Below are 13309 nucleotides of genomic sequence, written 5' to 3'. Positions count from 1 at the left end.
CATAAATGATCAGATGTTTTGACCTTTAGCTCCATTTTAAACCCATCAACACTTAAACAGTGGCATCCGTCTGTGACGCTTATGAAGTCATTGTAGCGACGGTCGTTGGGGTTCATCATCAATGTAATCAGTTGGATGGCCACAGACCACTTCTCTAGTTTTTGTGCTGGGTCTATTTTCTCATCATGCGACAATGCGGCCTCTCAGACAATCACAATGATAGAATCACCATAGAAACCTCTCTGTTTGTGCTGCAGGCTGACCAGAACCTGTAAAAGCCACTGCAGTTGCTTAAGAATCCAATCTTATCTTCATTTTTCAAGTCTTGACGCTTAACTTTTGTCAACACTCTTTAAACCTGTTTTATTTTTTTTATTTTATTAACGCCACCCACTAACATCGACCCCTCCCTCACACTGCCCATCGCTCACCCTTCTTCCTGCCAAGACCGAAACAGAGTGAATAATAACCCCCGCCCCTTCTTTCCAAAACTGTCCATCACTGTAAAGGTCAGTGCACTACGGCCCAGGTCCTTCTATAAACTATTTACACAGCAGCACACTGTCCATTACACCTGGAGACAGCAACGAGGGGCCTGCCCCCCTGCCTGCCTGCCCCCCCCCAACTGTCTAGCACTGCCATCCAGGTGAGAAGGTAATTGAGGAGGGGGCTGTAAGGCAAGAGCCACTAATAGTATCCCTCACAGAACAGTGCCTGTTTTTAGTGCATATTCAATACATCCACTTCCATTATGAGACATTGCTGGTGCTGCAGCGTGTCAGACAGTTTGTATCAGTCAGCTGGGAATGGCTGTGACACAAGGTGGTAATCATGTCGTCTTTGTCGCTCTGCACACATCAAACTTTGACATCTCTTCTTATGTAACTGATCTGTGGGCGGTATGTAGGAGGATGATAGAACTTTCAACCAAGACTCAAAATCACTTAAAGTGGAAAAAGAATAATCTGACACAGAAAAAAAAAGATGACTAAAAGCCTACAAGCGTGTGACATTTTATTATAATATTCTCTTTACTTTCACTGATCAGAATTTTTATTGAAATGTCACCATTTTTGTTCAGTTTCTCAGCTAAATTTTTCAGTTTAATTTTGGACATAAAGCTCAAGGTCACGTCGGAGTCATTGTCCAATTATTTTTGGAAGGACAGCTTAATTGTGGTATGACTTCCATTATTTCATCCTACCAACCTTGTCTTCCCTTCGTCAGCAGCACTCCACATACTATAACTGTGCAAAATAATGTCACCATCGCCTCTGTGTTTTGCTATTTAGTTGTTCGCTGCAGCTTGTAAACACAACAGTCATCCATATTGGGCCCCTCCTCCTAGACTCAGTCTCACCAGAGGTAAACACCCTCAACTCATCCCTGCAGTCATTTAACACCTGTCGTCAGTCAGCGTCAGTCAAGCTAAATGCAGGCTACTTCTAGTTAATACTGGTTAAGACAGTTAAATGCCCACTAGAACAAGTAAAATGCTGGTTAGGTCTACCTAGACACTGGCTAGGACATGCTAAATACTAGCTTGAACAAGATAATTGCCAGCTACGACCAGCTAAACACTGGCAATTTACCTTCCACAGCTGTAATTATCATTTCCATGTTTCCCACATTTTGTATTATAAACTTTTTTCTTGTCTGAAACAACATCTATTTCCTGTCTGTCCGTCCTGGGTGAGGGATCCCTCCTCTGTTGCTCACCCTGAGGTTTCTCAGATTTTCCCTGTTAAAAAGGGTTTTCTGTGGGGTTTTTCCTCAGTCGATGTGAGGGTCTAAGGGCAGAGGATGTTGTCATGATGCCATGTGAAGCCCTTTGAGACAAACTGTTTGTTAAAATGAGCTATACAAATAAAATTGCCTTGCCTCGCCTTGCCTGGCAAGAACAAGCTAAATGACCGCTAGCAAAAGCTAAACTCAAGCTAGCACGAGCTAAACAGCAGCTACGACAAGCTACATGCTGGCTAGGACAAACTAGTGTAAACACTGGGAAGGACAAACTAAATGGCAGGCAGCACAAGCTAAACTCCAACTACCATAAGCCTAACACCAGCTAGCACAGGCAAACGGCTGCTGTTAGCCACCTACCTGTCCAGCAGAGAGTGAACCAACTCCTCATCACTCTTCATCCCAAGCCTCTCCTTCAGTCCTCAAAAGTGGGTGAAAGCCAAACTGACATTCACTCTCTTTCAGGGACGAGCTTTATCTGCTTGCCGATTTGCCTAGGCAGGGCTGTACTTCCTTTTCTTTGCTGCACCGTTTTCTCAGGAATGAATTTCATCTATTCCCTTTGTTTTACCTCACCTGTACACTGTTAGTGGAGAGGAGGTATACACACACATCCTCTCTCGAGAAACATCCTGACAGAGCAAATAATTGAAATACAAGATGGATGCGGCGGCTCTGCAGACACAATCAACACCACACAAGAGGCCCATAAGAGATGATTTTGCCTGATTAATTTTGTCTGAGTATATATTTTTCTTTTTTTTTTCTAGGGAAAATGCTTGAGACTACCTTTAATTTCGATTGTGGTCAGCGATGTGAAGGTTGCAAATGAACAAGTGAAACCTCCCTGCAGTCTAATAATAGCGTTATAATGTATCTGATCTGTGGAGGTATGTAGGAGGATATGAGCCTCACAGTAACAGACCAACTGTGACACTTCCTGGCGTGACTCAGCCTCGAGTTCATAGCTGTGAGTGACGCAGCCTCAGCTAATGGAAATGATGTGATTTTTGCTTTAATCATCGGATGTATGGCTGATTTATAGTGGACACACAGCAGAGGAGTCTGGTCGACCTGCTTGAAGTGCGATGGAGCTGAGGAATAACTAGCACAGAGCTTTGAAATGTGCTCTGTGTGTTTGTGTGCGTGCGTGCGCGCGCGTGTGTGTGTGTCTTACCCAGATTTGCAGAGAATATCCCACCCATCTGAGCAGATCATGAAATCCTGACACTCTCCTCACATGTCAGCTTAAGAAAATCATAATTACAACCAAAATTGACCGTTTTTTTTTTTGTTTTTTTGTTTTTTTGGACGAAAGACACACAAACAAAAACAACTCATGAGCTAAAAGTGTAAATTAATACAGTGAGACTTGAGGTTTTAATTCCTTATCGCCTTCAAAGTAATGAATGTGTAACGGGAACGTGTCTTTGGGTAAAATCTTGTTCTTCTCCTCTTGCAAAATCAGTGTGTGTGTATGTGTGTGTGTGTGTGTGTATGCGCATGCGTCTTCTTTTCAGCACAAATTACGCACTGTATCACACATATTCAAACAGAAATCCTTCTGAACTACAGTGAGAAGAGTTTTTCTGTTCATTTGATAACCTCTTTAGTCTTACCTGGGTGAATGGGGGAAAAAAAGTACTCGGCTGTGACAAAAGAAAAAAAAAGGATGATTCAACTCAACTTTGTCAGATTTACTCTTCATGTTGTCTTATAAAACAAGTGCAGCCATAAAAGAGGCCTCTTTACAGCGCTGATCTGTGCAGATAACGCCGTCTCTAGTGTGTTCAGTGTCAGTAGAAATCTGACACCAGAGACCAAAAGCAAAAGCAAAGAAGAAAAAAAAACAAAACATATTGCAGCAGCTGGTTGCATGCTGTTTATCACCATTGTGCCTCTGAAACATTCATGTTTCCCCCCTCTCCCTCTGTTTTATATAGCAGTTTGTTTAGCTGCATTAGATGCTTTTTCCTCTCCCTCCTTTCATATCCAATTATAAATCAAAGTTATGCTACACTGCTGAGATTTTTTTTCTGCAATAACCCCGGTTTCTTTTTTATATTTTTCAGTTGTTAACAGCCTCACTAGCAATGTTTACACCTTTTCCAAAGTAGGCTGGTTTGTGCTTCAAATACATTAATTATCCTTGAAACTAATGAGAACGATTCTATTTTCTACTTAAGATGTGCGACAACTCTACTCTAGTGTTTCGCTCTAAGTGTTAATAAAGGTGTAAGCCTAGAGGCAACACCCCAGGGTGACGCTGCAGGCTAGTCAGAGTCAGGCCAGGTATCTGTTGATGTTGGCAAAGAGTAAATATGTCCATACAGGGAGGGAAATACTGGGGGGCCTTGACTGTCACTTGAATTCCCCTGAAAGATAAAAAAAAAAAAAGTTCCTCTAAAGATTGTTATAATTCATATCACAAGACATGCATTCATTTTGAAACATTGGTTGTGCAGCGTTTTCGCTTATATTGCCCTTGACTACTGATTGTTTGCAGTAATTTCTCTCACCCTACCCCAGAAACGTCACCCTTCCAGTATCAGCGAAGAGTGAGTTCATAACATTCTTTATGATTCAAGTCAAGTCGAGCAAAGTTTACTACTTGAATGAACGGAGACACCTGGAGCTAATGTTCGCGCCGCTGCCGCGACTAACGTGTGCACCGGTGAGTTGGAGACATCTGTTCAAGTCCAGTCACCCCGCGAACCTGCTCAAGTTGAGGCTCAGAGCTCCGGAGGTGATACGACGGCTGCTGATATAATTGACCTGCCAGCTGGTTGGACAATAAAACAGGTGGGCAAATGGAAAGACCCCCAAAGCTTGGCTCAATTTCATGTCTGTGGAAGTTCAAGTGTGGAGGAGACTTGCTGCTGTACTCAGAAAAGGATGAGGGAATACACCTCCAGGAAGAGTGGATCAATCATGACATCCTGGTGCAAGATATGGAATATGTTCTCATCTCACCTGTTTCATGTGGCTGGAGTGTGCTGTGTGTGTGTGTGTGTGTGTGTGTGAGAGAGAGAGAGAGAGAGAGAGTTTGTGCACATTCTGAGCCTTGTCAACAGCTCACTATGGCTGGATCTGCAATCTCACCCTCTGGAATGAATACACACTCACATTTCATTCTCTCTCTCGCACACACACACACACACACACACGCACACTTACATCATACATACAGGGTCACCCAACAGGTCACCTTCAGAGACAAAGGCTTGTAAAACTACCGTGATTCTCCTGTTCTCCATCGTTCTCTCTGCTTCAGGGGACGTCTCATGGATTCCTGTTTTATTTTGACAAAAAGCAGGTGGAGAAGCAAAGCTGAATCAATTATTCTTGTGAAATTTTTGAAAGGTGTTAACATTTTAACGGCTATTATTTGTCCTTTGCATTTGACAAACTAATTATGATGTAGTAGACTTGCTTGCAAATGATTTACCTTGACAGTCAAGATAATTTGAAGATGAATATAGGTGAAAACTAGATATAAAAACATAATAGGGTCTTCGCCTGAAGGTACTTCCTAATTAGACACGTGATCAACACTTAGTTGTTGTTAATTATTTTTGTTGCAGTAGCTCATTGTTGTTGTTTTTTTTTAAATTCAGAATTACAGCAATCTAAATGATCCACAGAATAAAAAGCCTCATATCTCACACCATACTCATTTAGCTGCAAGGTCTGAATTTTTCTTTTTTACAAATAATTTCTATGTTTTGCTTGACTTGACATCCCTTGAATATACGATGTACAAGTACTTTGATAAGAAAATGTCTGTTTGTTTGTGGTGGTCTATTTATGTGTTTTCAACTGAACTCTATGGAAAATAAAAACCAAGCCCTTGAAAGCTGAAGATGAGGATTGACCTTTGTTGCGAGCATCGTCGCCGCCATCATCAGCAGTAGCGCGTCGGTGCTGCTGACTGGTGTTGATAATGCGGCCGGAGCAGGTGAGGCTTCGTTCTCCTCAGCCAGAGTCTTTCAGAAACTCGAAGATGAAATGAACCTGGAAAGTTTATTTTTGTGTATTGCTGTATTGCAGTATTGCGTCAGTGTAGGAATGTCATGTTGAAGGCCATTGTGTATTGGACTGTGTTAACAAATGCAACGTTTTGCTGCCCTTTTTTATTTTTTTCCTTACAGATACTTGCAAAAAGTAAGCAGGCCTGTTTCACCTTAACGCGTGTATTCTGGTGAAGAGTCTTTAGCACAGGGAAGCACTTTCAAGAATGTGTACATGTACTCTATGGAATGAACAGGATAAATAATGTTAATGTAAGATTGTGTCATTTTAAACCTTATTTTTGAAAGTATATCAATCAATTTAAATAAAGTTGACGAATTAATAAGTGATAAATTCGCCACATTTAGACTAAGTTGGTTCAAGAAAGTTTTCAGCCTCACGCTGAAGATGTGTTTTTGTCATTCTTAAGCTACCAGGAAGCTCACTAAACCTAAAAAAGGCAAAGTTGCCTTAATTGTTAAAATAACAGTTTGTACAGTGTAGGCCGTCAGCCATCCTGCTTCATTTAGAGGGCAGAGATGTATCCACACAGGGATTACTCCCGTTAGACAGCGCCACAGCCAGGAATTAATCCCTCCATTAACTGGATCATATTACAACTTCTCCCCTGTGGCTCTGTTTCCTAAACACAGGGTACTTTGGTAACGCACGGATGCCTGATGCATGTAGTGTTTAATAGCCATTAGCGCTACAATGAGGATACATAAAGAGCCTTATTCATTGTAAGAGACTAAACCAGTGAATTATTTGAACTAGTGTCCCATGATCCATTATCGGGACGATTATGCTTGTCGATGCTTCTGATTTGATTCACGCCAGATCAAGGTCATGTTGAGCAATCCATCGATTTCCCTTCTCCGTTTTAATGGCAGGATGTGGCAGCATGGCTGCTTTGTAAAAGGAAAGCATTGTGTTATCTTCAACTAATGCATGAAGGGAAGATGCAATCAGGTCTCTATTTCCCAAACTATAGAAACTTCACTTTTGCATGAGCCACACTCATCTGAACTTCAGGGATCTCAAACTTGTACATTCTGGAGTTTCTGGCCTCGCTGACTGGTGAGGGTTCAGGCGTGTTTGTTGAACTCATGCTATTTTATCTGACCAAACTTCAAAGGATTCCAAATTAGAGTTTCAGTCATGATAGTAATTCACTAGACATAAAGTATCCATCCATCCATCCATCCATCCATTTTCTTCCGCTTATCCTGTGAAGGGTCACAGGAGGCTGGAGCCTATCCCAGCAGCCCTCAGCGAGAGATGGGGTTCACCCTGGACGGATCTCAAATTGTATTTTTCTTTTCATGTACCGTTACTAACAAATAGATGTATTGAGCTCACAAAGATGGTTGTTCCCCCTGTATTACTTTTTTTGACTCCAGAATGAAGGGAGAACTAGGAAGATCTTGCAGTTTGCTCTAGTTAGCTGTCAGTCACCTTTAGCTCCAAGCTACAGTACGTATACATGGCTAGCTCTTTGTGCATTCTGGCACCACAAAGAAGTGATGTAGGAGAGGAAAAAATAACGTGTGAGATTCAGACACCTAATTCTGACTACTTGAAAGGCAAAGTATACTTGTGAAATATTGTTTTAACGTAAATAATAAGACAAAGAGGGAAAGTGAGGCTGTACAGAAGGTGCTGGTCGTGTCAAATGCTCATGTCATGCTAACATGTTTAGACATGCTACTCCTCAGGAATCATCATTGGATTAGGACCCGGTCTTGTGTTTGACTGCTTAAAAGTCATTTATTAAGTACATGTGAAGATATTTCACTGGATTAATGGCATGTTACTGGGCATAAAAACCAGTGGGATTCATCCACTGGGAACGATGAATGCCATTACATCCTATAGCAATCCTTCATACAGCTGACAGACAGATTGACGCTGCTAGTCAAGCTAGCAACATGGACTACTTGTGTTTTATGAGCCTGGCTTATGTATGGAGGACACGGTGAAGTATCACAGACAGGTGTTAACTGTGCTGACCTCAGACCAATTACTCTCAGTCACAGTGAAGTAATGGGACTTGACCTGTGGCCCCAAATCAATATGCATATTCTTGTAAGCTTTTATTACTATAATAGATTTTTTTTTTGTTGTTGCAAGGATTATTTTCATCTCTTCCCACTTCTGCTTGATTGACATTAAAGTGTCCAACAAGAAATACACAAAAAAACTTTGAGGGTCAAGTTGAGGAATTTATTAGAGAAGGGAGAATATAAAGGTACCGTATGCAGGGATTCTATTCTCTGAGCAAACCACAACTAGTCAAACCTCTCTGTCTCTATATTTATACGCTACACAACTTTCAATCAAGGTCGTCATAGTTAGTGATGTCATCATTTAAATAAGTGGAATTTAAAAAGGCAACACAATAGAACATCGGTGTGCTTTGGAAAAAAAAAACACCATATGTATCGTCATCATCATCATCAGAAACTACTTGGATGCTGACACTTCCAGGTAAACATAAGTTATTCCTAGCACTACAGGTTAACACTCAAATTGAAAATAAAAAATATCAAGAGGGAGCATATCAACACTGACATATTCCCTTAGGAGTTACGTCTCTACGGAACAATTCAGGATTTCCATTCAGACAATTTAAATGTGTATACAAGCAGCCAGTCAGTAGCACATTAATGATATAGCTAGAATACCAACTGCCAAGATTCTTCTTATTTTTTTAAATACCAATCTTCCTCCTCCGCCTCCTCTTCTGATATGTGTCTCTATTTTTTTTTTAAATCTTCCATATTTTTGCATCACAGTTTGGCTCTGACATATTTAAGCTACAATAAGATAAATAGTGTTTGGGTGTGTGCTGGCTGCCCTGTGAGCCTCGAGGGCCCACAGCGTTCTCAGGAGCCGCAGTGTGGCAGTTGAAGATGTACTGTAGTCCTCCTGAAGTGTAGTCGAGTACACAAACAGAAGGGTGTGTGTGTGTGTGTGTGTGTGTGTGTGTGTGTGTGTGTGTGTGTGTTTGGGGGGGATAACACAATGTAAAAACGGACTTTTGCTTCAACTTGTCACCGTTGTCTTGTTATTTTTTTCCCTGTTTTTAGAAGGAGTCCATGGCCTTAAATTCGCTTAGAGCCTGGACAGGGGAGATGTGTTTCTTCTGGGAACCTCGTCGCACACGTGTCTGGCACTCTTCAGGTTTCTCTCTTTTTACCAAAGGCTTCTTCTCTGGAGCTTTCATGCGCCAGGACACCACAGGCGAGTTAACAGCTGCTGTTCCATACACCTTCTGGTACTTGGTGGAGGCTACGTAAGATGCTTTTACAGTCAGCACCACTGCATTCATTAGGTTCTTGGCTGCCTGGATTAGCGAGGTGGCGCTATCCAGCTGCAGGGGGGTATATGAGAGAGAGAGAGAGAGAGGTCACGTCATATATGTCAGTATTTCTGCTGGAAAAAAGGTGTACTGACTTGCACTCCACACACACACATTAGGATGTATTAGCTACATGCAGCCCTACATGGGAGGTCTTTGCTCAAACAGTCAATTAAGCATTATACAAAGGAAGCCCTCGCTATGTGACATCTTATTTTTGAACATTCTTAATTAGCATAAGCAGGGTCAGGTGTACTCTGTTTCCGCCTGTTTTGTTTGGCTGACATTTAAGGGTCGTGGCCAGTGCCCCTGCCCCCCTTCTACCTCACGCAGAGACAAGTCAACTGCTCAGATTTAATGAGTGTGGACTCACGCTGGCCACCATGAAAAGGTTAAAATCGCAGCAGGATCTGCACATCTCATACCAGACAAACTATATAGAGTCCTGAGAAATAACGAAGAGTTGTAGCAGCACAAGACGCAAGGAAACCCAGAACACGTTAAAGTCAAGTTTGATATTAATCCGAGGAGCAAATGTTACTGAGGCAGTTTTCAAAAAGTTTTGTAAAGATACAAAGAGGAGGACTCTCCTGATGAAATGTATAACATTCTTGCTTGTGTTGTCCGTTGCTTTGGACAGAAGTGTCTGCCAAATGAAACTCTAGAATTGTAGAACATAAAAACTTACATTTGCCAATACAGAGTCCTGCAGGGTTTAATTTCTTAGTTTAAAATCCTTACACAACCCATGTCTTAAATTGTTTTAATGCCCAGTTTCAAACTGTTAGTACATTGTCATCAAAGTTTTTAATGGCCGTGAGGAAAGAGTATCTGTTCGTCTACTACAGGTGTTCCTCGGGTTTTTTGTCACAGAGGTGGAGACAAATCTGAATTTATTTTCTGCTTTTTACTTCCTGATCAGTCATGTGAAGCCTGATATCCGATCAGTTTAATGAGCTCAATATCAGCTGAGGCATTAATAATGTATATGGGTTTGATTCAAATGAATAAGAAACCGGGACAGCACTGACTGAACTTTTTTAATCTCCACAATTCAAAAACCTGATGTGAATAACACATAACAAAACAAAAGAAAATGTATGTAACATACACAGTAGTCAGAAGTATCCACTGCATCGTACCAACAAGTGCTGCCAGGTTTAGTACAGGTTTGGAAAGCAAACAAAGTTCAACTCAAATTTACCTTTAACTGTGTTGTAGCAACAACAAAATCACCAGAGGAGACATCTCGTTTGACATTTGAACCTCAGGAGCAGCAACAAATGTTACATCTAATTGTGTATAGATAGACATATTTTCGAGAAAATAAAAGTACATTTTTTGAGCGTATATATTTGTTTTTTGATTGTATAGGTAGATATCATTTCTCAGTGTGTGCAGAATATAATCATGTTTTTGAGTGTATAGATAAGAAATGTTTGTGAGTGTATAGCTAGATATGTTTTTGAGAGTCTAAATAGTCATATTTCCAAACATGTAGGTATGTTTTTGAGTACTTCAATAGATACTTCAAGCGCATTGTATAGCAGGTTTGTTTGTGAGTTCATGGAATATGTTTTGATAAGTTTTTGAGTGTATTGTACTGGAGGTTATTTTGAGGCTATAGGTGTGTTTTTTAGGGTACAGACAGTCATGTTTTTTGAGTGTACAGGTGGGTATGTTTTTGAGGGGATAGAAAGATATATTTTCAACTGTACTATATACTCTAAAAATGTATCCTGACATATACTATATACTATATTAAATACCTACAGGTGTTTGAGGTTCTCTTGGCATTCATCAATGAGGCAAATAGGAGTACCTTCATTGATCAGATCAATCAGGATATGGTGACAGTCCGTATTCTCCTGCAAATCCAGATGGTCTATGTTCACAATGTGAAATTATTTGGAATACATTAAAGGCATAGTCTACCTCGGTATTACTATAGTATTCCTTATAATCAAGAAGTCTACATGCGCATGAGAAGATAAAATGACAATGACTTTGTAAAGTTCGTAAAAAGGAAGGATAAGGACTGCAGGCAGATGTTAGAATATATGTTATCATTGTGTCTATGCCAATATTTGATCAATTTGATGTTTTCAAAGAAAGAAACAACCCTCCCACTAACTACACCCACTTCTAGCACGCTATCATAAACCACATCCAGGTCAACGAGTGGGTAAACAGATGCAAATACAGCTTGACGTCACTGCACACCCCTGACATGGACAGACACGCGTGAGCCTCTGCAACTCACACACAAACACACACTTGTCAGGAGCTAGAATGAGTTTATGGCATGATCAACCTTGAGAAACACACTCACACCTCCCTCACTAAATGATAATGTTTGTGATGTGAAATGAAGTGTCCCCTTTCCAAAGGAAAAGCTCCTGATGTCTGCATCTGGACCACTTTTGCTGAATAAGTTCCGAGAGCTAAAGAGAGCGTTTTATACTATAATTATGGAGACAAATTCAATGCTTATAATCATCTCGCAGATTTGCAGGAAGATTTTGTTCTGTTTTTCAGAAAAAGAAACGTGGGATGGAAAGAGGTGGGAAGTGAACTTTTCTAGCAATCTCATCATGTATGCTCTTTATTTCTTTAAATATATTCAATATTTTTCAGGAAACAACTCTCAGAAATATGACCCGATTCTGTTATGTGCCTGCAGTATTTAATTCTGGAGATGCTGTGATAATCTGGTATATTTCAACATATCCTGCTTATATCTTGCTCACACACACACACACACGCACGCGCACACACACACACACACACACACACACACACGCACACACACACACACACACACACGCGCACACAGAAAAAAAGTGATGAAAAGTTCAAATGCCAAATGTAAGAAATATGAGATAATTGACTACTTTTAGTTGGAATTATGATAGCAGGGTTCAGGAGGCATAAAAATTATACAGAAAAAGACTGCAGTTTATCTTTCTGGTATAATTACATGGTTTTGGATGTGAAATAATTGCATCAGGACCCTTCATCTAGTCCTCCAAGCTTCCAGTGTTTACACATTTAGCGCAGAGCAAAACATGGGTCAAGTATGGAGATTGAAGTCTACAATCCTAAAAGTAGAAGTGGTATGGAGCTGGTCGTGTGATGCTCTGTGTGGGCAGACTTACCCCAGATACGATGAGCTCCCCACCAAGATTCTGGACCTCGGCCTTGACTTTGCTGCAGATGTTGAGCTGATGACAGTACAGAGCAATTCTCTGCAGGTAGGCCAGAAGATCCTGTTTGCAGGCTGAATCGGGACACTAGGTAAAAGAAAAAAAAGAAGAGGGAAAACAGACGAACCAATCAATTAACACTAGTGCTGGGGTTTACCGAGCAGGCGCTTATGGCCAGACCGTTCTTGCATGGCCTTGAATTATTAAGTGTGATTACCATGACATTTACTTTCTGTGCACCATTATATTTAATCATTTTAATATAAAAATAATGAATATATGGTGTTCTTGATACAAACTAGGAGGAATTGAGGTTGGTTTGACTTCATGATGGCAGAAACCAGAGACGTAAGTCTAAATCATCCATCAAATTTGAATGACATTAGCGGATTAAACCTTATTTTCCATTGGCATGATGTCACTATCCAGTTTGTCAAAGTCAGTCTGGCACAGAGTATCAAAATTAACTGTATTAAAATGTGCAATCAATTTGCAATGAGTAATAGAGTCTGAGAGTAAAAAAAGCAATCAAAATATATTTTATGACTTATGGGTTAGGAATTCAAATTTTCTAATATAGTGTATCATGGCAGTTAAGTTTTGCTATTTTATTGTAGTAAAATTTGCAATATATAGACACACACACACACACACACACACAGATATACAAATATATCTATCTATATGTTAAGAAACAAAGACCCATTGGCAGAAAGGATATGCAATCACATAATGCTGAAATCTGGACTCAAATTTTGCACTATTTATGGAATCATTGGTAATATGAAGCAACATTTTACAGAACCATCATTTTCCCCAAAGAAGTTACAGATGAGAGTACTGCATACAAGATTGGTAGAAGAGTGTCGATGCGTAGAGCCTACAGAGATCTTGAGTCCCAGAAAAACAGTGGGGGTTCCATCATGCAGTGCAGAGAGTGACAGTGAGTAAGATGATGCTCAGCTATTTATTTCAGTGACAGTTT

General features: G+C 40.5%; 1 protein-coding gene and 1 long non-coding RNA gene across 4 annotated transcripts in view; both read right to left on the bottom strand.

The window, feature by feature from the left end:
• Positions 1–3873: 3873 nt before the first annotated feature.
• On the bottom strand, positions 3874–5652 carry LOC147257551 (uncharacterized). The gene is made up of 3 exons (XR_015117480.1): positions 5619–5652; positions 4980–5035; positions 3874–4118 (listed from the first exon to the last, which is right to left on the bottom strand). It is a non-coding gene; the product is annotated as an uncharacterized LOC147257551 (long non-coding RNA).
• Positions 5653–7973: 2321 nt separating this feature from the next.
• ctnna2 (catenin (cadherin-associated protein), alpha 2) overlaps positions 7974–13309 on the bottom strand; it is a 278051-nt gene continuing 272715 nt past the window's right edge. For all 3 annotated transcript variants that reach the window (XM_086211559.1, XM_086211557.1, XM_086211560.1), the window contains exons 17-18: positions 12277–12411; positions 7974–9130 (exon numbers count right to left, since the gene is read on the bottom strand). In XM_086211559.1, the coding sequence (XP_086067685.1) occupies positions 8843–9130; positions 12277–12411 (423 nt within the window). In that variant the 3' untranslated portion in view covers positions 7974–8842. The remainder of the gene's footprint in view (positions 9131–12276; positions 12412–13309) is intronic.

The sequence above is a fragment of the Aulostomus chinensis genome, chromosome 8 (genome assembly GCF_037954235.1).
Source record: "Aulostomus chinensis isolate RoL2024-O1b breed Wild chromosome 8, RoL_Achi_v1.0, whole genome shotgun sequence".
Taxonomy (NCBI): domain Eukaryota; kingdom Metazoa; phylum Chordata; class Actinopteri; order Syngnathiformes; family Aulostomidae; genus Aulostomus; species Aulostomus chinensis.
Note: the sequence above shows the minus strand (reverse complement) of the source record. Positions and strands in the feature narration are given on the sequence as shown.